Here is a 27,654-nt window from a genome sequence, read left to right on the forward strand (position 1 = left end):
AGTTTTGCTTAAATCATCCCTTTCCAATTTTGCCAGTGAGAAACTAGGTTAAAATAACCACTTTTACATGTGCCTACAATGAGCGTTGCATAACATGCCAATTTTATGATCACTAAGGCCCCAATCCTTGGGTCTGGCTGACCTCCACTCAGCATGGAGCCTTAATGGAGTGGGGAAAATGGCAATCTTTGCACGCTCTCGATCCTGTGAGCTGTAAGGTGCCACTCCTGATCCTGGTGCAAATTATACCAGTTGTGGTGGTGCTGCTCTAACTTGAACCTGCTTCTAATAGCATCAATAGGAGACAGTGTTATACACTGGTGCACTTTAGAATTCATACTCTAATGCACACTGCACCATGCAGACAAGCTCTTAGTTAATATATGGGCCCCTCTGCACCACTCCAGAAGATTTACATTCAATTAGTACACTTCAAGGAAGAGCCATTTATAAACTTACCAAGCAATTTTTTGGTTTTATGCACTTTCCAACAAGTAGTATCATTACTTTTAGCAATTGTGCTCTCATCTGGATGGTTGCCCTTGTTAGCCTATATTCCTCTCGCTAACCTTAGTTCCATTCTCAGCTCTGCCACTTGCTTTGTGACCTCAGGCAAATCACTTAACCTCTCTGTGCCTCACATTCCCTAATCTGTGAAAAGGGGGTAATGATACATACCCACCTTTGTAAACCATTTAGAGATCTTCAGATAAGAACTAAGTTATTACAATTATTCAAGTGTAAATTCAGACTAACTCTGAGCACAATGATTTATCTGGACTTTGCTGAGAACTGAGACACTTTTTCACATTTCAACAATTTTTTTTAAAGAATTAAACAATTTTTGCTTACTGGATTTTTCATTTGCACATAATAGTTGGAGGCTTCACTATATTACAGGTAGGACTGGTAGCACCATTTATTAATAAGGTTGCCTGACACCTTTGTCTATTAGAAATTCTAGTATTCCCAGGCTTTGGAGCAGGGAGTTGAAATGTGGTAGGGGGGCAGCCTTTGTGTCAAATGTGCCTTTTGCCATCCCTGTGAAAATCCATCAAACAGTCAAAAATTAGAAAATGCCAGAATTAAGATTGTCTGTGCAATCTTAATACAGCTCCCTTTGGAATATATGCATTAAGTAATTAAAGACTGTATCTTAATCACATATCCTTTATTCACATGACCCCTGCCTCATTCAGTGTACTGGATGGACCTGGGGTTAGGGGATTAGAATTGTATAGTGACACTGTCTATGGAATCCCTGACTCATTTAGTCCATATAGTGTAAAGTGTGTAGTAAATGAGACAGGGAACTGCATTTAGAGAAAGGATGGTCTTATGATTAAGGCAGTGGAACGCTGCACTGCAGAACTAGATGATTTCTATCACAGAGTTCCTATTTGATATGAGGCAAGTCACTTAAACCAAACTTAACGCTGATCACTAATTGTTTTCCTCATTTTTTTGGGTGGTTGACTTGAGATCCTGGGATCTGATTTTCAGAAGTGCTGTTCCCTCTGTGCCTTGGTTCTCCATCTATAAAATGGGGGTAATACCAGCCTCTCATCTCACAAGGTGTTATAAACATGACTTCATTAATATTTGTGAAGCACTCAGCTACTAGGGTGATAAATGTCAGAAAATCCTGTAAGGAAAATAATAATTCTGTCGTCTTAGAGCAGGGATTGACTCATGTGCAGTATATAAGGCATGGGGCCACACTGAACAATAAAACAATGTTGAATCACTTAATAGGAAGTGATTCCATCCATTCTGGTCTTGTAGAAAGACTAAGTGATTACATAATCAAAGACTATCATAATGCATATGCACATGAGAGCTGAATTAAGGTTGTCTGTGCAAACTTAATTCTGTCATTTTCTTATTTCTGAATGCTTAACTTTGCAACCTCAATGTTCTTTTAACATAGCTTTCATGTGTAATTGTTCTGTACAATACTTAGATGGCATTTTCCCCCCTGTAATACAGAATTGCTCTAGGAATCTAGAGCCACAGATGTGTAACTGACATTACAAGCCTACAGTATGAGAACATCATTGTAGACAAGGGGAGACTTTCAGAGGCACAAAGGACAGTTGCACACCCAAAGCCCAAAGGATTTCAATGGGATTTAGATGTTCTCATTTTTGCCTTTGAAAATCTTCCCCCTAAAAGCTTTAAAATACCAAGAAAAGGTTATTTAGGCTCTATTTAGGTTACATCATTTAAAGAGTACCTTAATATGATTTTTTCTAAAAGATTTACTTCTATTCATAAAGCCTAAGCTCCAATAACCACGTTCTGTATTATGCATTTCAAAATGAGACTTTAATTGGCTATTCCAATGGGCTGAAATGGTTCCATTTGGAAAGTTAGCTATAAGGTAAGACAACATTCTATCTGCCAAAGCCATAGCCTGTTGATTTGTCTGTGTTTGTAGAGGATCTGGAGTATTTTCCAAATACTTATTTCTGTAAAGTAAATACTCTCTCCTCAGTTCTGAGAATTACTACTTTGGTTTTCCTTCTCTATGGCTTCAGACTGATTTTAAAGCCACATGTTTCACTTAAGTACCAGTGTGGTAGCAACCAGAATGCAAGGTGAGAGGTAAAAACAATGAAGCCATAGCTTACAGTTAATAGGCTGACACAGTGGACCAGATCATAGGCTGATATAAATTAGTATAGTTCCATTTAAGTCACCACTACTGAGTTCAACAAAGCTATACTGATTGACACCAGCTGAAAATCCATCCAAGTAAGGATATTTCCATTTAAGTTCAGTAAGGTCATCCCTAATTATCCATGCACATATGCAAAGCAAGATGTGAAAGCCAGAAACCCTTTCTCCCTGATGAGAGAAGAAAACTCTATGAAGTTAACATAACGCTGTTTCCAGCAGACTTCCCTGCCCCCATAGGTTTTTCTGCCAAATGCAATGATTAGGATTGTAATTATGGTTAGCTGATGCAAAAAAAATTGTTGCTGCACTGGATTAACCTTGTAAATTTAAATATACATACATATTCCTTACATAAACATACAGCAGTGTCACATCCATATTTTACTACATGACAATTTGCTACAATATTGAAGATTTAAGGAAATCTGGTCACAATTCTTGTACAAAAGTTGACTTGAAAGGATTGGATTTTTACTGGTAAATGATAAATGTCAATTTCACCATATACTCACAAAGGAAAACTATTTCCATTGATAATCAAAATTTACAGATAGGAAAGTGAGAAATGCTGCTTCAGAACTTACTAGAGTTTGATTTAAGGACATTTACTTTGTATAGTTTGACATGTTAGGTCAACTATTTGCATTTTAATAGCTGTAAAGCTTTAACTTTTTGAATCAGTGTCCACTCATTAAATCTGAAACCTCCCCCATAATTTTCCAAAACAGTGAAAATTTAAATCATTTTAAAAAGCTTAAATAATCATTTATCATATACATAAAAAAAATCAAATTCTGCCAAGCCTATATATATGCATTTATTTTAAAGTACTCCTGATTTTTTGCTTGGGGATAAATACCAGAGCACAACACTGGCCTTTATCATTTTTACAGTCCACTTTTTTTAATTTTTATTTCTAGGGAAAATAGTTGAAATTATATTTCTGCAAGAAAATGCATTCAGTGCAATTTATTTTACTAAAACTTCTGTTAAGAGCTGGGCAACAAATTGTTTTCCTGTGGGGATATTACTATTTATATGGGAGCAGATGATTATCTTGCCTTGACATTTTACTATACAATCTTTTTGCTTCAGGGGAGCTTATTTAAAGCAGATTTTCTGCATATCCAATGGTATAACACTGCTGCAAATTATCCTCTCAATTAATCAAGATAAATCTGTGGAATGAATAACCGCAAACAATTCATTGACATTTTTGCTCTACTTCCTTCTGCATCAGTAAAAAATGTAATATTTAGCAGACTAGACATGTGAAAAAAAAACAAAGGGCAGAGACCTCTGTACAAAGTGTGCACACACTTCACACATGACATGTCCAAACTGCATGTGCAATTCCTGACTTGTATGTACAGTTGTGGCAATTATGAATGCAAATACAACCATAACATTGTGTGCATTGTTTGAAAGTGAACCTCCACTTTTAAAAGAAACTGATGCATAACACACAATGTATCTAAAAATCATTTAAAAAAAGTTGAAGAGGTAAAGAAAAATTACAGAAGGGGGGAATTAAGTACAACCTGTATGAGAGAACACACACAAACAAAACCCACACATGCCTTACAAATCATTAGTTTTGCTGTTGAATACACTACTGTACTTTAGTCTTGTATATCAGCCAGACATGAACACCATGTAGCTAGGAAATTTTTCCATGCATGCACCTCTAGACACAGAGTTCACATAATGCAAAGCACATGCTGTTATTCTGCTCTACTATTCCACATTTGGCAGAGGACAAGGTTATGGCTAATGCTACTGTCTGTCAAAAAAGCACCCTTCAAGTACAAAAGCAGAAATTTACAGGCAAAATATATTATAGGAAAGGGAGAAATGTATGGAACAAGGTCACAATTTGCTTCATACATTAGCTATTTTAGGGCCCATTCCTGCAAAGTACCAAGCACCTTCAAAGGCTCATTGAGATTTTTCCCACCCACTGACTTCCATGGGGGATGAAAGCACTCAACACCATTCAGGACATTCTCGGCACCTTTCAGGATTAGGCCCCATGTATTTACTTCTATTGCCACTAAGTATAATTCAATCTCTGTACAGAAAGTGTTTCCTTACTTTTTTAAAATCCAAACCACTCCACCCACATCTGTGTTAAGAAGGGGGGGAAGAATAGAGTAAAGGAGAATGACAGCAATGCCAAAAGGAGAGGCAAATTCTGACACCTACAGTAGGACAAAATGATTAGCACTGCAATGTTGGTTTCAGAATGGCAGTATATGAACACACTTTAATTTGACATGAGCGAACTTGATTTCCTCTGGTTCCAGGATTTGTAAATGATTCTAGATAAAAAGCAACATATTATTTATCTTGTCAGTTTTCTTTGGGAAAACCTCACACACAGACACCAGGTAACAAACAAGCGATACACTAACTTCAGCAGAAATCTACAGTAGAAACTGCCTGGGGAGGAAGTCTTTGTTGAGGTCTTTGGGTTTGTATTTCTTAAATATAGAAATTTAATTTTAGTTAAAATTGCACTATATCTGCCTGTGAATGTCAAATGTTACACTCAGATTATATAGAGCCAAATCCAATTTACCAAACTCATGGGAACAATCTTCCATTTTTAAAGCTGTTTAAGACTATGGCACTACTGCAAGTGAGGGGTGAAACATTGCATATTATTAATTCAAAAAGACTTTTTTTTTTCCAGCACGAGTCTGACCCCCAAACCTGGCCAGGGTATGGAAGTCTCTGCATTGTGATTAAGCGGGCCAGTTTTGTTGCACTTCGCAGACCAGGTCTAGACGTTTTATTGCAAACGTACCTCAGCCTGGTTTTGTTAAGAACTTTGCTGGCCCACTTCAAGCTTTTGTGATGAAGCCATGCAAACTTCACAGTTGCAGATGAATTTCCTGAGGTTTTACTTCATTTTGAATGAAAAATTTAAAACAAAGTTGGCAAAACAAATCAAGAGAATTGAATCAGAGTAGGGTCAATGGATCTGCCTGTGAGCACTATTCAGATGAATAAGGTTTTGCAAGACTGGGTCTCTCCCCCAGTGAATGAACTACTAACAATTTCTGTAGCCTTTTTGTCACAAAAAGAAATGATAGCAAAGAAAGTCAATGAACTCTTATTGCTGTTTGAGGTGTTTAAAATACAGTATACCCTAACTTGATAAAACAGATCTCGGCAAGAAATATCTGCAATAAACATCCCAATACACTCGTCTTGAATTCAGACTTGTAACATCTCATTCATCATCAGTTTCTTGGAATGTTTCATAACATTACATGGGGAAAGAGCAGCAGGACTGCTTTTTAACACTAAGTAAAACAACTTCAAGATCCTTAAAAGGTGCTGAGTGCTTCATGAGAGATACTGAGGTATCTCAGCTGTAATTGAAATCTCAGCACCTTATAGGGCCAGGCCCTGTGCATTCTAGGGGCATTTCATTACAAAGAAGGACATACAATTAGCAAGACTACAAATAAAAAAAAAACCTCATTCACCTTTGTCTATAAATATCACAATAGCAAAATAAACAGTTATGAAAACTTATAGGAATTTAATATAGCGCCTGGGGAATGTGATTTAAGTTTCAGCACATTGTTAATTTTTTTAATTAACACTTAAGTAGCTGTTATAAATGTAGACTAGCCTACAAGTTTTCTAAGAAGTAAAATTCGTGTGTGGATTGTCTACGGACAAATTGGCTTGCAAAGTAATTGTGAGGGGGAGGGGACAGGGAAAATCCCCTTTCAGGGCTTCAGGAAAACAGTGCTAAAACTTTTAAAGTGGCTTTGATCTGAATGTAGACAATCTTAAAACTACCACTCCTCGTAGTTGGGAACTCACACTGATTTTACCCAAGTTAAAAAAAAAAAATACCTGACAAAACAGACAGGTGCTATTTGGAAATAAGTTTTTAAAAGTCATGCTCCACTGATCTAATAATTTTTAAAAATTACTAACTTAACAAATCACAGGCTATTTAGACTACAACAATTTCAAACATTTTTATGGGGGAAAACTTGTTAGATTTTTTGGGTAGGAGAAAAAGTAATGAGAGGCCATATTGGTTCTTTACACTTCACACTTAACACACATCTTTCCAATGGTTCAACAGCAAAGTATGAGAAGAAATTCAGGGCCACCAATTTCCACTGACACTCCTAGCACTATCATTTCTGGTTCTAAATCAAAAAAAGTTCTACAACAAATTTTACAAGGTACAAAAATGCAGTTGAAAATAACATCCACTGATGTATGGCAAATATTGTAGCCTCACCAAGAGATTTAACCAAAGTCCACTGAAATTAATGGGGGGGGGAACAGGCCTCAAAAAATTAGAGCAAAAGTAAAAATAATGGTCATCCATCTTAAAATCAAGACCTTTCACATTTTGAGGATGAAAAGAAGAGATGCAGACAATCTCCTCCATCTACATACGGAGATACGGTGATCTCTTTAAGGACATGCACAGGACTGAGATCTTGTTCTCTAATTTTTAAGATAACTTAAAAGTATGATGAATACATATGACAAGAATGGGATATGCCCAGTGTTTTTATATATACATATAAACTGCAGGAATAAAAGCAGGTATTAAATGGATGAGGAAAAATGTATTGCCGTGGTCTAAATCAAGGTACTTTATGAAAATGCCATTTATTACTACTAAATTAACTCTACATAACAAATGCTTTTTCCCCCCCTAAAGACTAAAATTCAAGACAGAAGGGGGAGGGATCCATTTAAGATCTGAAAAGGAGCTAGGCATATTTAATATATAAACTACATGTTGGCTGCATAGTCTAAATTATTGGCATAGTGGCCGTTACACAGGAAATGAGTCTTTTCAGACACTGGCTGCAGTGCCATAACGAGGGCAAGGTGAGTGAGGCACTTGCCTCAAGTGCAGAAGGTGAGGGGCGCAGAAAGTCTCTCCTTTGGCAGCAAATCCTTCCCTCCAAGAGGGACTGAGGGACCCGCCACTGAACTGCCACTGGTCATTAGCAAGGGAGAGGGGCGGCACGTCCGGCTCTTCAGCAGAAATTCGGCGGCGGGTCCCTCAGTCCCTCTCAGAGGGAAGGACCTGCTGCCGAAGAATGGCAGCAATTCGGCAGCGGGTTCCTCTCAGAGGGAAGGACCTGCCACCGAAGAGCCAAATGTGCCACCCCTGTCCCTCGCCTCAGGCGAAAGAATCCCTAGTTACGGCGCTGGCTGGCTGTATGTAAATCAATAGAATGTTAAAGCAACAATATACAGCAATGATATGGCATCCATTCTTTGCAGGTAACCAATGGTGTTTGTAACAAAGCGTAGAAATGACACTGTTAGAAATACAGGATTGATCAGTTTTTAGTGGCTACACGGTTCTTCAGTAAAGTTTTTCAGTTTTCCACTGGAGAGCATTCAAAAATTATCTTGTTTTAGATTTACTACCAACAGTAAGTTCATCCTTTTATCATGACCATTTTACCCAGAATGTAATATATGAAAAGAAATAAATGTTAAATTTGTTTTGAGACCTACATGGGTCATGTAACAGTCTTTCAAAATGACAGATCCTCTAACTGAAATAAGCATTCATTAGAACTCTAATCTGTAGGAATGTTGAAATACTGAATGTTAGCTGCTGAAATCTAATTTTTCAATTTCTAAGACATTTAACCTTTATAATAACACCCTTTGTTATATAAGTGTCAAAGTGCTGTCATCAAAATTAATAACGCAACTAAAACAATATTCAGAAAGGAATTAATAACTGAAATGAGAAGTACAATAACTTTCTTCATGAAAGTAGCAGAATATTCAGTTAGTCAAAACAGGTATTCCGATGAAAAGTCCTTTCAACATTTTTTATGAAAATGTCTCCAATCATTATTAAATTAACAGAACAAGCTTCATCTTGATCTTTTTTTAAAAAACATATTTACTCATGTTAATACTATGTGAACTGCAGGTGGCTATTGGAATCTAAATGACTCAGTTCAGTGCTATAGTAAAACCTTGCATTAGTTATCTCTGCTGATTGCTAGCCTAATATCTTTAAAGACCTCTCATGCATCTTGTATAAAACGGGCTTAAACTAAATCAAAGTGGATGTCCTTTAAAATGTGTTGCAAACTAACAGCCCGATCTTATGTTCCTTGCACACTCAGATTTTCCACTTAAATCTTCAGAAATTGATTATTACGATCCCATGCCTTGCACAAACTAAATCTTAAAATCAGAACAAATTTCAGAGTGAATCCTTGGAAAATAACACTTTAGAATTCATAAGTCAAGGGGTTTTGCCCACTGCATTTCAGAAATAAGTAGTAGTTTGTTTGTTTTTTTTTTGTCAAATCAGTTAAACGTTTCGGAGTCAGGGGTTACAGGATGTGGCCCATTCTCCCAGGATATAATTCTTTTTCACTTCCTATCCTAAACTAATGAGTAATGTTACAACATTCCACTCCACAGGTAGCTGAAATAATTAGCTGGAATACTTTGGCATCAAATACAAACTATTGCTATTCAACAGGAGACTTCTTTGTAATTAATACCTACCATTTAACACAAATTTAGCTGCAGAACCAGTAGTTTTTTTTCCCCACAGCTAATCCAACTCAGCTGGTTTAGTGATGGTACATCTCCCTATTCATAGTGGACATTCAGCAGAGCCAGCTGTTTCAAAGTTCCTAGCTAAGAATCTTGGCCTTAACAATCACATCTGCTGCATACACAGTCTTTTGGCTGCCTGTCATTATGTCCATTTGCTCACAAATTGGCCCAGACACTTGCCCTAAGACATGAGTGCTAGACAATGATGAGTTTAGAGATGTAGCCGGAAGAACACTGCAAGTACCATCTAATCCAGACATGGGCAAACTACGGCCCATGGGCCACATCCGGCCCATGGGACTGCCCGGCCCAAGCTCCCAGATGGGGAGCTTAGTCTCCAGTCCCTTCCCTGATGTCCCCCTCCCACTGCATGAGCCATGCTCTGGCCTGCTGTTCCTGCTGGGCAGTGTGGGGAACACAGCTGGCTCTGGCTGGGTGTCACAGCTGTGAGCTCCTGCTGCTGGTAAGGGGGTGGGGAGGAGGTTGGGGGGGGTGTCAGGGGATGGGGAACAGGGAGGGTTGTGAGTGGGAGTCCAAGGTTGCGGGGATGTGGATACGGGTCAGGAGGGCAGTGAGGAGCAGGGGGGTCGGATAAGAGGGTGGGATCCCAGGGGGCAATTAGGAGTGAGGGGGGGTCCTGGGAGCAGAGGACAGTTGGATAGGGGGTGGGAGTCCTGGGGGGGCTGTGTGGGGGTGTGGATAGCGATTGGGGCAGTCAGGGGACTGGGAGCAGGGGCTTGGATAGTGGGTGGGGTCCTGGGAGGGGCAGTCAGAGGACAAGGAGCAGGAAGGTTGGATGGGGTAGAGGTTCTGAGGGGGGCAGGAAGTGGGAGGGGGCAGATAGTGGGCAGGGGCCAGGCTGTTTGGGGAGGCACAGCCTTCCCTACCCAGCTCTCCATATAGTTGCACAACCCCAATGTGGCCCTCAGGCCAAAAAGTTTGCCCACCCAATCTAATCTGTGATGACATTGTCATGTAACTACATTCCAAAAGCTTCTTTGCCTTTCATCACACTGAGATACAGTAAATAAAATAAATCCAAAAAGGAGAACAGAGGCACAATGTTAAGCAATTCTGACTATAGTGCAACAGGCATGTGAAACTCATGGGGACAAAGTAGAGTGGGAAAATATATAACAGGAAAGGACTGTTCAGATATACTTTGAGGGACGAACAACATGTTTAAAGTTATACATGTCCTTAAGTTCTATATTGCATCAGCACCTTTGCAGGATAGAATCTGAGATCAGATGGAATCCAATCTTTCCTCAGTATGACTAATTAAGACTATAAAATTCTTGGGGCAGGAACAGTGCCATCTTCTGTAGAGCTGTGTGCACAATGACAGAGCTATAAAAATAGCAGTGGTAGTTTGGGGAGATGTGACTAATTGTTCCATTCTGCTTGAGAAGGTTGTTTAGAAGGCCCAGCTCTGTGGCAGCAATTCCATGTGACTTGGGATCCTCACAAGAGCAACACTGAAAGTGCTAATTGCTAAATGTAAGTTTCTTAACAAACAGTCTATGGTCAGGCATCCTCAAAATATCTATGCCCGTTCTGGAGTTGTTCTACTTTGTTAAAAGTGTGGGAACACATTACATAATTATTGTGAACAACAAACAATTAAATCTAATGTTCTTTCTCTGAAACCACAGTGGAATTCACAACTTTCTTTATTTACCAGAAATGTACTGGGCTATATTCACCTCTGGGTTCAAAGGAATAACAAGGATGAATTTAGCCCATTGTGTTTCTAACTTTGACTGGTCCTTTATGTATTTTTAAATTTAAAGCAAAAGACAGTGTAATATAGCGTGACCAGCACATGTGAAAAATTGGCTCAGGAAGTGGGAGGTGATTGTCATCTATATAAGACAAAACCCCAAATATTGGGACTGTCCCTATAAAACCGGGACATAGGATCATCCTAGGGTAATACTATATCACTATGCCAGAGTATGCACATACAGTGCCCAGATTAATGTTTACAGGAGGGGTTGTTGGAAAGTGACCTTTTCAACAGAAAGTTTAAACTTATTAAAAGTGGGGGGGGGGGGAAAAAAGCCCAAGAACATCAGGAAAATGGTTGGGAGAAAAAAACAAAACAAATTCAATTTGAGAGTTTTCAGGGTTTTTTGGGGGGAAAAAATCAACCACATACTTCCCCTGAAAAACTTCATTTTGCTGAAATTGGGAAACACCTATTTTCAAACAGATCTTTGGTGGGGGGGGAGGAACATTTTCAACTAGCCCTAGTTTACAGCAAATGAGTGAGGCTTTTTTTGGTGTGGCCCATCTCTTACTACTTTCCAAACCCTGTGGTTCTAGTCTAGAATGTGTCTAATGACTAACGAGTGTTTAAACCTCATGGGGCAGTCCGGTGTAGAGAAGTATATGTTGTATGCTCTTCTCTCTCTCACACGAGGAAGAACGACGGGAGGAAAAACGTTTTAATTCCCTTTGCCATGTTTCTGCCACTCTCCGTTCCGCCTGATACAAAGTGGGCAGCCAGTGCTAATCGGGAGCAGTTATTCGAGCGAGGGAACCTAAAGCGATGTCCCTGTCGGTTCCCCGGGCCCGCCAGCTCTCCCTACCCCATACCGGCTCGGGAGGCTGCTGCTCCCGGATGCTTTCCACACGGCTCTCCCCAGGTGATCTGCCCACGTAAGGCGCTGCCTGTCCTTGCCCGGCTTAGGGCTGGCACCTGGCGAACCAGTCCCGCTTTCGGGGCAGCCAGCACCCGGCTGCTTGGCAAGAGCTACTCCATCCTCACCGCGAAGTGCCACCCGCAGGACGGCCCCCGGGGGACGATACCTGCTGTTCCTGGGACCAGGAACGTGCCCGGGCCGCCGCCAGGAACTGTCTGCACCCCAGAGCAGGGGGCTGCGGCCGGGCGAGCGAGGGGGCGCCAGGCACACGCTGCACGAGGGCTCCGCGGCTGGAGCGGGGTGTGTGCCCCGAAAGCCCGCTCGGCGCACACGGACAGGGCGGGCACGGTAACCGCAGTAACGCCGCGGGGAGGGAAGGGAAGGGAGGGGTACCATGCAGGTCCCCCGGCCCGCGGTAACCAGCCTGGCACAGTCACCCCTGCACCCTTCCCGCGGTGCCCCCCACAGGCAGGGCACGGGGGATCTGCCTGCGCCCCGCACCCGTCCCGGCCTCCCGCGGGCTGAGCCACACGCCTGGCCCGGTCTCCGCCTGCCAGCCCGGCTCCGTCACTCACCATCGCGCTGCGCTGCGCTGCCCCGTCTGCCGCTGCGGCTCCGCACAGGCTGCCCGGGAGGCGGGGACGGGGCTGGTTTCCTCCCCCTCGGTTAGCCTCCAAGTCCGCCAAGTGGGGGCTGAGACCCACGTTCAGCGGCGCAGAGGGGGGGCCAGCGCGGACCCCATGCGGCGGGCGGGTGTCAGGCTGGAGGCTCCTCTCATGCTCTGACGGAGCTCGGCTCCTCAGCGGAGTGTGTGCCCGGCCCGGGAGTGAGAGCGAGAGCCCCGCTCCGCCTGTGCAGCCGATGCCCAGCACCAGCCACTCTGTCCATAAATGGAGAATTCAGCTCGGACCTAGCCAATCACGGTTTGTTTTTATAGCGTCATTCCTGAGGGAGATCCTAGCAGCTGGCCGCGTGGAGCTGCTGCTGCTGCTGGAGCAGCCACAAGGGCCTCTGGATTTTGTAGTCTTTTGTCTGCCCCCTGCAACTTCTTGAGTTTGTTTTTTGTTCCTGGGCGTGCCCTTGGCAGTGTCCCAGTGCTCCCGTCCAGAACAAGCCATAGCCAGCCAGAGCACTTGCTCAACAGCTTCAATGCTGTTACTGAGGCCTCGTCTACACTACAGAGGCTTTGTCACCATAGCTGTGCCAGCAGAGCTCCCTAGGGTAGATGCAGCATGATATGCTGATAGGAGTTTTTCCGCTGGCATAGCTACTCTACCTCTCCAAAGCACTCTTTTGCCCTCTGCACTGGGGTTTTCCTGGCATAGCTCTGTCAGCTAGGGGTGTGTGTGATTTTTTTCACACCCCTGGCTGATGTAGTTGTTCTGGTAAACCTTTATAGTGTAGGCATGCCTGCACAAAAGCATATTCCCCTCCCTGAATGAGAATAGCTATATCAATATAAAGCACTTTCATTCTGCTAAGGAAAAGGACAAAGCATCTTTATACCAGTATCCAGGTTAGGTATCCATACCAGTTAGGTTGTCCTGGTTAAGAATAATTCAAACTACAACTTTTCTAGGTATTGAAGTCCTAAGAAGATACAATCTCTGTCCCCAAAAGTTTAAGATCTAGGGCTCTGATACTGAAAATACTTCTGAATGTGCTTTAAGCTTAGGAGTAATAACATTGGCTTCAATGGATCCCAACTGGGGCATATAAGCACCATCAGAACACAATATAGAAAACAAAAATAAATAATAATCTTACAATTAGAGACATAATGTTTTCCTTCCAAACAATTTTTTAAACCACTGCCCATAGCTATTATTTATTTAACCACTGCAAATTATTTTTTTTCCAGTTAATGACTGACTGTTAAGGACAATGATTAATAGAAAGAGTGGAAACAGGCAGCGGTTAATTTAAAAACAAACAAACAAAAGCTTCAAGCAGACAAAGACTCAGCTCTACAATAATTTAGAGATTAGCCATAAGTGGAATCTTTTTATCCAACAAGCCTTCCTGAAACTTTAGTGGCCTGGATAAAATACAACAGAGGTCTGAACCACTCCTGGGATGTGTCCTGGTCTTGCAATTGGACTTGAGTAGGTAGAAGAAAGTCAGTGGAGCTCTCTAGAGATAAATGGGTCTGCCTTCATGGATCTGAGGGCAGAACTGGGGTGCTGGTATGCAAGGTGGATCTGAGCCACTCCTGTTTTGGTTCTCAAACTGGAGCTGAAGATCCAGACCTGATTTGATTTGCAAACATAAAACCTGATTGATGTGGTATTGCAATATCCAGACCACCCTGGTTTGTTCATTATAGAAAAGGAACTAACATGATTTATCTGGACTCCCCTTTAGTCCCACAAACTTTAGTGGTTTGCATAAAATAGAACAGCTCCTTTGGATCTGAGCCATGCTTGGTTTTGGTTTTGAAAAATCAAAACATTGCTTCCTCAGCTCAACTCTGCTTACATTACTGACCAAGTAAAAGTTATGATTTGCATTGGAGGCCTGGGCACCCGCGCAGCAAGAGGGTACCTAGGGCAGCCAGTGGAAAGGGGCAGCACATCCCTTAGTCCCTTTCGGAGGGAAGGACCTGCCACCGAATTGTCGCCCAAGAATGAAGCAGCGGTGGTAGAGCTGCCGCCAGTTGCTGGAGCTGGCCCTGACTATTCGATAGTGATTTTATGGAAAAACAGTTTAACTGAAAAAGAAATTGGATAGTGAATATATCCACAGACTATTATTAACACAAACTTATCTGATAGTGCTAAAAGTGTGCTGGTTGGTAAGAGCTGAGCTTCATGCTTTATTCTCCAGCGGAAGGTGAGTAGCAGCAGTTTTATTGGAACTGGGAAAAATAGTTTGCTCAGTGTTTCACTTGAACTTGGAAAAAGTTATGTAAACTTTGTAAGACAGAGAGAGAGAACAAGTTAAAGAAAAGCAAAAATAGAAATCAATCCAGAGAGGAAACCTGTAATGGATATATTATACTCATGAATGTAAGCAATACAGTATATCAGTAATTTATCTAGGTTTTATATGTACATGTTTCTGTATCTACTTTGTACTTGGCATTTGTATTAATATTAAAACTTATTTCCTTAAAATAATCTTAATATAAATTACATAAGTAAAGAAGAGAGAGAGACTGGGTTGGGGAAGAATAAGGAAAACTCTATTCCTGTTGGACACTTAATTTGAGGGACCTGTTGTGCTCAGTTCTGTTTTATCAGTACTTCTAGGCTCCATTTACACTAGAACACTGACCCATTACTGACAATAGTTGTCAGGAATAGGCTCACCTGAGAAGATGTTGAAATTAGTTCAATTGCTAAAAGCCAGATTCTCTGTCCTTTGTTTAATGTACAGGGGAGAAAGGCACAAGTTCCCCTGAACTTGAGGAAACACAGGGACTTCTCCCTCCATGCCTGCGCTACGGGGACTGCCTGTGCACCAAGGAGCTCAGGTACAATCCTTCCCTGTACACCTCCTTCCCTGTACACCTCCCTTACTCTAGATAGCCCAAACCACCATCAGTGTAGATGGGACCCAACTGTCTTCAACACCATTACAAAACTGAATTGACTGACAGTCTGGAGCTGTTGTTTATGATGATCAAAGGCATGGAGAAACTTCCATATAGGGATGAGTGAAAAGATTAGAGCTATTTAGTTTAGAGATATAAGAAAGACATAATTAGTTTCTAAAAAATTACTGAGTACAGAGAAGGTAAGTCATATGATCCTATTTACCATTTCTCAGAATACAAAACATTGGGTCATTCAATTAAACAACAAATATAAAACTGATAAAATAAAACATTTTGTTTTATGCAGCACATAATTAACCTGCCATAAGATATCAAGGAAGCTATGAGCTTAATAGGATTCCAAGTGATGAGACTTTTACATTATTTTTAAGAACATCCACAGCTTTATACGCCCTCATGCTTCCAGGCCTAAACCAATCACAAATTGATATAGATTAGGAAGAAACTTCCCCTATGAGTAGGTAATTAAATATTTGCCTCTTATGTGATGGGGTTTTGTGTGGGGTTTTTTTGTTTTTACCTTCTGAATCATTTAGTACTGGCTGTTGCTGGAAACAAGGTATCAGGCTATGTACACCACTGGTCTTGACCCAACTGATCATTTTTCTGGGTAGTTAGGGCATATACAATATTAAAATGTATATTGTTGACCTAATAGAATATTATTGCCCTGATTCTAATGTGGCTGCCACACACCTGTTCTAATTATTAATTAAGAGCCTACAGGCTTCTTGAATTTAATAATACACCCAGAGACAATCCCAATTCCAAATTACTTACAATATTCTAAAAGTTAAACTCAGAGACCAAGGGAAATTGAGAGGTGTGGGATTTCTGGTGCTAGTTTAATTCCAGACGCATGGTAAACATCATTCCTCTCCGCTGTGAACTAACACATTTTTCATTTATGATAAGACAGATTTGACAGCAATCAGAAACTGTGACCATTGCTTATTACACTAATTAGAATCATCTTCCTGTGACTTTGTGCTCCACCTGTCTGGCTGTTGTACCCATTCTTGTCTCTCATCAGGCATTGAGGCCCTGATGCTGCAAAGACCTACACAGTTGATTAGATGTATGCATTGTGGCACTCAGTGTGTGAAGGACAGCTCAGTTGTTTGAGCATTGACCCACTAAACCCAGGGTAGTGAGCTGAATCCTTGAGGGGGCCATTTAGGGATCTGGAGCAAAAATCTGCCTGAGGGTTGGCTCTGCTTTGAGCAGGGGTTTGAACTAGATGACCTCCTGAGGTCCCTTCCAACCCTGATGTTCTATGAGCTATTAGCCTATATATCTATGAACAAATTTTTGCAGGATTGGGACCTTAGATTGTGAGCTCTTTTGTGCAGGGTCTTTATGTTCATACGGTGCCTAGCACAATAGAGCCTCAATCCCTGAGTCAGGCTTCTAGGTGCTAGTGCCATACAAGTAATAATATTAAGAATAAACTGTATCCTGGATACAAAAATCATAGTTTAATAACTGCTTTAAAAAGTGAAATATTTCTGTTATTTTTTGTAGTACCTTCAAGTGGATAGATGATATGCATCATAAAATTTGCTATTTTAGTCTGAGTTTAAAACATCTTTTGAATCCACAAGACTTCTATATTTTTTCTCTTCACCTTGAGCAGTATAGGGAAAACAAATCTGGCTGAGTTTCAGCACAGAAGGAGTTTTTACAGCAGATTTCTAAACCCTGGTGAAGGTCTGTTTTAAGATTCAAATGTTGACATAGCCTTAGGTATTCGGAGAGCAAACTATTGTATATAAAACTTCTAGGAAGTAAGGCTTTATTATAGTGCTACATGAGATGATTGTTACACTATCACAAAGATATTTCTAACGATTACAGAGGAAATGTGAGATGGTCTTATATCTAAAGTAGCTATGTAATAGATTGAACAGTGAACCCCATAGCAAGGTTTACTGCAGAAATTCAAGTCAGAAAAAGAGGAGATCAGCAGAGCAAAATTACAGAGTGTCTGAGAAAAAAGAAAATAAATGTAAATCGTTTCTAGAATTTGTGAACGTATTTTCTCTGAGAATTACAACCTGCCAGCTTTTGGGGTGGGGTGGGAGTGTTTTACAGTACAGAATTTTTTTTTTTCTCTTCTTACTCCTTAATGAAAAAATAATGGAGACACAAGAGAAATGTGAATCTTATGAGATTCAGTTCTTTGTGAGCAGTGGGAATAGAAGGGATATCTTAAAATCACTGTCTGAAATATGCCTAGGCATATTTTATTTATATACAATGAGCCTGATTCTTGTTTACAGTATGGATTTTTCTACATGGCAAAGTTTTACCAGTTATACCAGTATACTTACTATATTAATATAGTTATACAGTTATAACTATGCAGGCATAAATCCCCATCTGGATATTCTTATTCTGGTACAAGAATGTTCTTTTTTTGGTTCAGCTGAAAACCTTTCCCATGTGACATAAACTAAATTGAAAAAGGCACTGTTATATGGTACTCAGTGTCCACTCTAGTAGGTTATAGCTGTATAACTATATTAGTTTAAATTCACTCCTTAGTTTATACCACAAAATCTTTCCCACGTAGGCAAGGCCTAAGATTGCTTTACGCTATCCTACCAGTGTAAAGAGGCCTTTACATTGTGTCCCCTTTAAGGCCCCTGTGCACTGCCAGAGTGGTGAAAAGGGGCCTTAATGTTAATGAGAATCAGAGCCAATGAATGTATCCTGGAATGAAGCTGATAACTGCATTAGCTAAGGCCTAGTCTACACAAGAAATGTTGCAGGGTATTTTGGTATAACTTAGGGCATGCAATTTAACGCAAAACAAATTAATTAGATTTAAAAAGTCACTATTAATCACAATTTTAATTGCATTCTTAAACAATAATAGAATACCATTTTAAATTAATTATAAATATTTTTGAATTTTTTCTACATTTTCAAATAGATTGATTTCAATTATAACACCAAATACTAAGTGGATAGTGCTCACTTTATATTATTTTTATTACAAATATTTGCATTGTAAAAAAGAAACAAAATAAATAGTATTTTTCAATTCACCTCACATTGTACAGTAGTGCAATATCTTTATAGTGAAAGTGTGCCTTACAAATGTAGATTTTTTTTTTTTACATAACTGCATTCAAAAACAAAACAGTGTGAAACTTTAGAGTTTGCAAGTCGAAGCATGAAGGGGCATGTGAATGTTTAGCATATCTTGCATATAAATACTGTGATAGACCCAGGCCAGTTGTGACCAGCAGAGTAGTCAAAGGGAGATATACTAGCCACTGGATAAGCAGTTTTCTGTTCCCTGAGTGACCAGAGCAGGGGCTGCTCCAGGCTAATGAGAACACCTGACTCCAATTACCCTGCTAAGAGTCAAGTGAAGGGGAGAGGGGTGTGTGTGTGTGTGTGTGTGTGTGTGTAGGCATACTGCTGGAGGAGTGAGGAGGAGTGAGAAGTACAAGGTGTGTGTGTGTGTGTGTGTGTGTGTGTGTAGGCATACTGCTGGAGGAGTGAGAAGTACAAGGGTTATCAGACATCAGGAGGAAGGTCCGGTGGTGAGGAGGACAAAGAAGGCGTTGGGAGGAGGCCATTGGGAAGTAGCCCAGGGAGTTGTAGCTGTTGTGCAACTGTACCAGAAGGCACTCCAGACAGCTGCAGTCCACAGGGCTGGATTAGAGGGTGGGCCTGGGTTCCCCCCAAACCTCCCAACTCCTGATGAAACACAGGAGGAATTGACCTGAACTGTGGCTTCTAACAGAGGGGAAGGTCTCTGGGTTGTTTTCCGACCCACAGGGTGAATCTGTGAGGCGAGCAAATCTGCCAATAAGCGTAGGACCCGCCAAGGTAGAGGAGGAACTTTGTCACAATACCTTGCTATGCCAGCTACAAGAGTGCCCTGTGAACACCTGTTCTCACCTTCAGGTGATATTGTAAATAAGAAACAGGCAGCATTATCTCCCATAAATGTAAACTAAACTGTGATAAATCACAACTAATTTTTTAATCTTGTGATTAATTGCAATTTTTTTAAATAATTTGATAACCATAGTATAACTATAGTAGTGTAATTAATAACTGGCTTAGCTTGCAATATTGCAGAAATTGTGGATTCCACAATATTAGGCTTTGACTGCAGTTTTGACAGTGAGAGGAGCCCCTGATCTGAGCCCCAGGTGGCCGACAGAAGAAAATTGTGGATAGATAATAATGGATTCTATTACTGCATATAATAAGGTCCATTATTATTTTCTGCCATTTTCCATTGCTTGTCTGCAACTCAGCCACACTTTTTTCACAATTTTCCCACAATTCAAGTAGGGTATAACTGATAAAGCTTCCCTCTGTACACCGTGCCTAAGTCACACAGGGCCAGATTCTGCCTTACCTTTGCACAGCCTGCAGTGGTGAGAAAAGATACAAGGACTCTCCCCATACCTCATTACTTAGCTCATGTAAGGGCCAGGCAGAATTGCACGTTCTGAGAAGTGCAGACATAGCCTGGAAGGGTGTAGGGCTATGCCTTTGGCCCCACCAGTACAGTGGCCAGTGGAATGACATGCCAGTCAATGGACAGTGAGACAAAGAGCAACAAGTTGCATCTCACAAAGGGGTCCAATAGCAGCCACTCAGTGTCTTGCACCCTATCACTCTGGGAGGAGTTTTGCCTCCTCTGGGCTAAATGCCTCCCAGTTTTCCATCAGAGCAGTGTGGCTCTGCACTGCCGTTTGCTGTGGGGTGTGTGTACAAGGCATAGTCTAGCCCCTTTCATGCCTTTAAACACAGTGGTTTAATGTAGCTTACATTAAGGATAAACATCTAATTCCCCAGCCGATCACATTAACTGAATGATACTTATTCAGCGGCTGTGCAGGGATCTGAAGGAAGGCATTTCCTTTCAAATGTCAGTTCACTGCACTGTGTGTGAAAATTATGAACACTTGAGATTCTCAGTCTAATAATGTATGAGCAAGATGTCTGTGAAGCTCCAGCACAATAAAATGGAATCTGAGTTCATTTAAAAATACTGTAAATTTTAAAACTATGGGTATGCCTACGCTGCAGTGTAAGCTTGGGATCAGACTCAGGCTTGAGCCCAGACTAGGGTGACCAGATGGTCTGATTTTATCAGGACTGTCCCAATATTTGCTGCTTTGTCCCGCGTCCTGACCAATGTTCAGTTGGGACACAGGACAAACAAACAAGCAATTTTGCCCTCCACTCCCGCACACTGGTGGAGCCCGGAGGAGCTCACGCCCCTGCCTGCCCTAACTCCGTCGCCTCCTTCCCCCATTGAATCCCTCCCCAAATCCCCACGCTGGCCCTGCCCCCAGCCCCACCCCCTCACTGGCCCATTGGATCCCTCCCCAAATCCCCGCCTCTTCCCCAAGCACGCCATTCTGCCTCCCTCCCAGGCTTTCACCAGTCAGCTGTATGGCCATGCAAATGCTGGAGGGAGGCAGAGCAAGAGGACAGAATTGCAGTGCGCAAGGAGAGTTTTGCAGTGCAGTTTCTGCAACAGGAATGTTGGCTAAGGAAGATAAGAGTACAGCAGAAAGATCTGTTTGAGAGGCTGGTTACGCTTATGGCCACCAGAGTACAGGTTACTGCTGCATCCCCAGCACATCCTGAGTCCCCTCCACAGTACCATGTTCTGCAGACCAGGAACAGTGTTTGGGTTGCCCATACAACCAGGACTTAACAGCAGCTGGACAGGGCAAATCTACCCATGCAGTTCTCCACCCCCATGCAGGTCCCTTCCCTGCTGCATATGCCCGCCCCTGAGATGATGCCCTTCCCCTGCAAGCTTTCACTCCCGTGATCACCCCTCCCCCTGCAGGGGTCCAACCCCTGTGAAGGCCTCCACCCCCATGCAGTGGCATCAAATGCATGCTAAATGTGGAAGAAAGGGAAAGGAGAATAGGGGGGCAGTGGACACACAAACTTAGGGAATTTATTTGTTGGCCCTCTGTTTGTGCTGTTCAATGTTTGGTTTATGCACTTTGTTTTATTTGAAAATTGATTAATTTGGTGTCGGTTTAGTGGTGGTGTGCTATTAGGTAACTGCCCTGCCTGGCAATGGTTTAATAATGTGAACATCCATATTCACAAAAAAGGCTTTTATTTTATTAAGAATGTTGATTGGTTACCATTACTGCATCACATCGTATAATGTGTAGTTCAAATAATAAAGATAAACACATGATAAGGGACAGCTGGGAAGTTGTATTAACATAATTACTCAATATTTTTTCTACATCTGTCCATATTGTAAATCCACAGTTTGTGCCAGACACTCTTCTCCCCAGTTTATAATCAGTCACTGCACCCATAAGTATAATGCATAGCAATCAATCCTCCTGCAGTTCATAATCAGTCATATCACCCATAAGTACAATACATGGTGATAAATACCCCCATTTCTGTATGATGTGATAGTAGCTCATTTACTGTAAGCATTATACAAACATATTTATAAACATACTATTATCCCTCTTCGATTGGCCCAAGCAAGTCCATAATGTAGGAGCACAGAGCACCCTGATTTGTGTTCCCTGGGTGCATTCTGCCCCAGCTGTGATAGGGATACTTCCTGATTGAAAGTTGCTCTCAAGCTTCAGAAGTGTAGCTTTCTTCATGTGAAAAGTCTGGACCCACTGCTGGTCATACCAGGTCCTCAAAACAATATGATCCACCAGTCTGTTCTGGCCATGCTCCAGAAGCACCAGACTACATAGAGCATATCAACAGCTTTACTAAGAGTTCTGGAACCCAAAGGAGGGACACCAGGCCAGTGATGCCAGGCTCCAGACTCTGGCGGCACTGCAGGGTGAGTCATCACACCATTACAGGGTGCATGCTACCCCAAGGTATAGAATGTCACAGTCGCTTCTCCACATTGCTGGCAGTATTGGGAGATTGCGACAACTCTCTGTAACGTGCGGGGTGATAGTCACATTTTCTTAAGCTGCACAGTGAGCCAGAGCAGTGAAAAGAGAGGGGGGTGCTAGGAAGCCTGGGATATGGCCATTTCACTGGGGTCTGCATACTGCAGTGTGAACGCAGAAGCTCAGGTTTGGTGCTCAGGTCCAGAAATTCTAAACCTAGAGTAACCAATGAGTGTGGATGCTCAAACTATGGGCTTACAAACCCAGGATCCACTGATTTGATACTAACCCTGGGCTTGCATTGCAAAAAAACAAAAAAAACCTGCAGCAGCATGTTTCAGAGCATGGGTCAACTGGTGTCTATAAAACCTTCAGAACTATAACCAGGGCAGCAGAAAACCCTTTATAGAGGTTTATAAAGAAATTTAAAACAAATAATATAGGACATACTACTTTAAAGGTGCTCTATCACACTTTTTTTTTAAATGTTGATCAATGAAAAAAACAAAACCTAGTTGATAATGTCTTTATGGAACCAACCATAACACCATGGCAGAAAGGAGTGTTTTCTATCCAAATGAACGTGAAGTAGGATTCAAAAGGGAATTTACATCTCTATACATTGTCATACAAATCTGTATTTCATATACCCCCCAGGAAATAATGTGATCTGACTATATAAGAGACATTTTCTTGACTTAAACACTGTGGGGTTGGTACATGCCACGTGCTGTGTGCTGTTGCCCTGATCCAACAAAACACTTAAGCATGAGCTTAACTTCAAGTGTATGAGTAGTCTCACTGACTTAATGTTAAGTATGTTTAACTGCTTTGCTGGAAAAGGGCGAAGATGATTAACACCTAGCAGGATCGAGCCCTGAAATATCTAGGGCTTTAACTGTTTTTGCCAAGAACATATTTCTAAACATTTGAAAACCTTGCAGAATACAACTTTCACTTTACCTTCAATCTCAAAATGTACTGAAGTTTCAAAGGATAACATTCCTATAGGAACTCTGTAAATCTGGAAAAGATTTGAAGTTTTCATGAAATAGGCACTGTTCTGTCTGCTTTTTAATTGGTTAAAGCTGACAGTAAAAAAAATAATAAAAAAAAAATGCACTGCTGCTTTTTTGTTAGAAGTTCCTGAAATATATTTAGAACAAATTTTCCACTATGCAAACCACAGGTTTCTGTTTTATTAATTAGACTAATTTTGTTAATATTCAAATGCTTGAAAACTGCTAAAATAGTGCTTATAATCATTAACAAACATGTAAGATTTTCAGTTTGCAAACCACACATTTTGGTATGTCTTAGATGTATATATTATATCATAGAAAAAACAAATGGTATAAGTTAAGCAAACTTTAGAGGGTATTTTTGGCTTGATTTTGCTTTTCAAAGCATTATATACTTTCATACCCTTAAACATTTTTGCTGAAAAACAGAGGGCTAAATTCTACTTTCAGTTACATAGGAATAAATGTAGTGTAGACATAAATGTAGTACATGTAAAAAACATGTAAATAATGGGAACAATCAGGTTTTCCACATTGTAAGTCAGTGTAACCATGTGATCTTATTACTGTCATCCTGTGAATCTGACACCTTCGTCCCCTATTCCTACTATTGGCCTTAAAGGAAAGCACACATGCTTAAACACATGCTTACCTATGCATTTATAAATTGCCTAGCAAAGTAGGGTCTTTGGGTGTTACTGGAACAATAAATGATGATAATAACAAAGTCAATTGAGTTCCTCTGGCTATACACTGTCTAATTGAGAGTATAATCTCCACTTAGAGAGACTTTGGACTTGATTAAGGGATATCTCAAATTTAGGCCCGGATAGGATGACCAGATAGCAAGTGTGAAAAATAGGGACGGGGTTGTGAGTAATAGGAGCCCGTATTCAAAAAAGCCTCAAATATTGGGACTGTCCCCATAAAATCAGGACATCTGGTCACCCTAGGCCCAGAGACTTCTTTCCTGCTCCCATTGAAATTTGTTGCAAAATTCCATTTATACAAAATTTTGCTTTCACTTACACTGGTATAAAAATCAAGCAACTCCATTGATTTCCATGGTGTGAACCTGAATTACTCCAGAGTAAATAATAATAAAATTTGCCCTTTTGTCCTCAGTAGAAACATTCATGAATATCAATTCAAAGTTTTTAAGCTAAAAATTGTACCTATATTGCCACTGAGTCTTCACTTCTGACTGAAATCTTTGGTCAGTACCGTTTCATTAATGGTGGTTATTGCTATTGATCTCAACAGGGAAAGTTGCTAAATGTATCTTTTAAGAATGCAATCTATCTCTTCATTATCAGAAAATAAATATATTGTGGGAGCACACAAATATTGTTATGCTGTCTGTTGACAATATCAAACAAATATGGTTACAGGTACAACGACAATGGTGTTTGGCAATGTAGCATTCTGTATAAGGTGGAGCTAATTTTCACTCAGACAAAAAAATGAATCAATATTTTCACAATGTCAAAGGAAAACAATTGTCTTTCTAATTTCTAATATGACATGACCACCAAAAAAAAATAAAAATAAAAACCCTAAACAATTACATGTTGAACCTTCCTAGTCCGGCATCTCTGGTCCAGCAACATCCATAGTCGGACATGATTTTATTTTATATTTTTTTAAAAACTTTTATCTACTTATTTCCTTGTGCCAATACAGTAAAATTGTGTAACAACACTAACACTTTGTTATGAAGAGAGATGGTAAGCCTTGGCTAAGTGGCGTTGCAAATGTTGTTCTGTTTATTCGCCTCAGTGAGATAAAAATAAAAAGAGAACCGCTCGCTACAATATTGACCTCCCGTGGTTTGGCAAATTTTCTGGTTCGGCACCGGTCAGGTCCCAATGGTGCCAGACTAGAGAGATTCAACCTGTACTTGAAAATGATCTTTAAATGTGGTTAATTGCTTTGAATTTATTGAGACACTTTGAAAAGGAATATCATTGTGTATGCTCCGACTCTTACCTATGTTAAGATTATTCTAAGATGGTGGAGAACATCCTCTTCATTTTCCCTCTTAAATAAACAAACTAACTCCCACAAACTACTTCTTTGGGTCTGATACTTAGGGAAAACTCTTGACTGAACTGAATTAGATGTTCACCTAAGTCAGGACTGCAGGACCATGAAACTTATCAGTAGGAAGTAGTATAAGTAAATAACTAAATACACAATAAAATATGCAACATTTTAATTGGTCTTCCACAAAAACAGTTACTCCTCTGGTGCTCCCTCTGCAGCAGCAGTTAATTGACAAACACCAAGTGCTTTGTCATGTTGTCATGTCATGTTGGTTGTGCACTAAAGAAGTGAATTTAATAACCATGTTAAGTTTAAATTCTGTTACAAAGAATCAGGGGAGCATTGTGTGTCAGAAAGAGTACAAGAAAACCAATGTGGAAATAAATTTTAATGGTAAGCCATGATTCTAAGAGTACAAAAATTAAAAAGAATTTTCTTTTAAACTAAAAATGCCTTGAATATACATTTAGTTTTAAATATGCTTCTCCCTGCACCTGAGTAATAAAGCAAACTAGTGGATCTTGGGGAGGATGGCTACTTCTGTGACCCATGAGGAAGGCTACTACGGGGCTTCTGGGGCATGCGGGGTCCTCCAAAGGTTGAATTTTGCACCTATATATTTAACCGATCAGATCTGCGAGGGAGAAAAAAAAAGACGGAATTGTGCATTTTATGTAAAAACATGAAATTTGTCTTAGGGCATGACCTAATAAAGATTTTTAGATATGGAGACATCACCAGCTCATGCCATGTTGGCTGTGGCAGCCATTTTAACATCATTGTCCTTATTGTCAAATTACGGTTTTACAGTTGGACACACAAGCAGGGGCGGCTCCAGGCACCAGCATGCCAAGCGCGTGCTTGGGGCAGCAAGCCACTGGGGGCGCTCTGCCGGTCGCTGCGAGGGCCGAATGCAGCCAGCCTGCCTGCCGTGCTTGGGGCAGCAAAATGCCTAGAGCTGCCTCTGCACACAAGGGATGTATTCTTGGTTTTGCTTCAGTGTGATCTTAAAATTGCTGTAAGGAGACATTTTGTACTAATTTTAATTGCCAGTGTGTTCTTGGCAGAATTTAATCACGTTTCTCTTTTTCTTTCAGATGCTACTTTGGTTGTGTGAAAGCTGCTTGGTGACTGAGTAATAGCTATGCACTGTAGTAAAAAAATATTAGATTACCATGGCTACTACTAGTGGTTCACTCCTCTCAAAAAGACACAAACTGGTTCAAGAGCCAGGTCCATCAACACAGACATCCCACTCCTCTACTGACTGAAATGTGTCTTTGTCAGGAAGACACAGGTGCAGAGTTAGTTAATCCAGCAGAATTGAAAAGAAAGCATATTGGATCTGCCTATCAAACTCTAGCAGAAAATATCAGACATTTCCATAAAGTGAAAGCACTTCCCATATTCATAAAAATATTCATATTAAATGATGGTGATGGTATTGAAAAGAGTTTGATCAAGAACAATGGACAGCACAAATCTTGCTACATCAAGTTACAACAGGACCAAACTTAAAAGGACTGAGGATTTAAAAAAAAAGAACTGAGTAAGCCGTGGATCACCTTGATGAACTGCAGAGGAAATACACACGTTTAAGTGATGAACACAAAGGGCCTCCAGAAAAAGAAGTGTGCTTTATTTGTGAAATGAGCTCACCATTGGAAGACTTCCATGAAGTTTCTACCCTCAGCATTGATAGTCGAGTCCACAAGAGTGCACTTCATCTGCAAAATGAGCACTTGGTTGCAAAACTAAGTGGAGGGGATTTAGAGGCCCAAGAGGCAAAGTATCATGCAAGATGTTTGGTGTCTCTCTACAGCAAAACCAGGGAGAAGAAAACTGAGCAAAGCAACAGAGAAGATGTCATGTGGGATTGCCTTTGCTAAACTGATAGCATACATTGAAGAGACAATGGCTCCATTCTTTAAACTAGCAGACCTCAAAAGGCTTTATACAGCTAGACTAGAACAGCTGGGGATGACACTGGCAGGGCGCATTCACAGCACTGAACTAAAATCCCATATAATTTCACATACTCCAGATCTCCAAGCACCCATGATGTGCTCCTTGCCTTTAACCAGGATATTGTACATGAACTCCATGTGAGAAAGACTGTGAGGAAGAAGCTCTTCACCCAGTGATTCTCAGACTTTTGTACTGGTGACCGCTTTCACATAGCAAGCCTCTGAGTGTGACCCCCCTTATGAATT

General features: G+C 40.8%; 1 protein-coding gene across 1 annotated transcript in view; it reads right to left on the minus strand.

Moving 5' to 3' along the window:
- Positions 1-12,908, minus strand: part of MYO1E (myosin IE) — a 153,409-nt gene extending 140,501 nt beyond the window's left edge. The window contains 1 exon segment of the mRNA XM_030577662.1: positions 12,503-12,908. Coding sequence (XP_030433522.1) covers positions 12,503-12,505 — 3 coding nt within the window. The 5' untranslated portion in view covers positions 12,506-12,908.
- Between the last annotated feature and the right edge of the window lie 14,746 nt (positions 12,909-27,654).

The sequence above is a fragment of the Gopherus evgoodei genome, chromosome 10, assembly GCF_007399415.2.
Source record: "Gopherus evgoodei ecotype Sinaloan lineage chromosome 10, rGopEvg1_v1.p, whole genome shotgun sequence".
Classification (NCBI taxonomy): domain Eukaryota; kingdom Metazoa; phylum Chordata; order Testudines; family Testudinidae; genus Gopherus; species Gopherus evgoodei.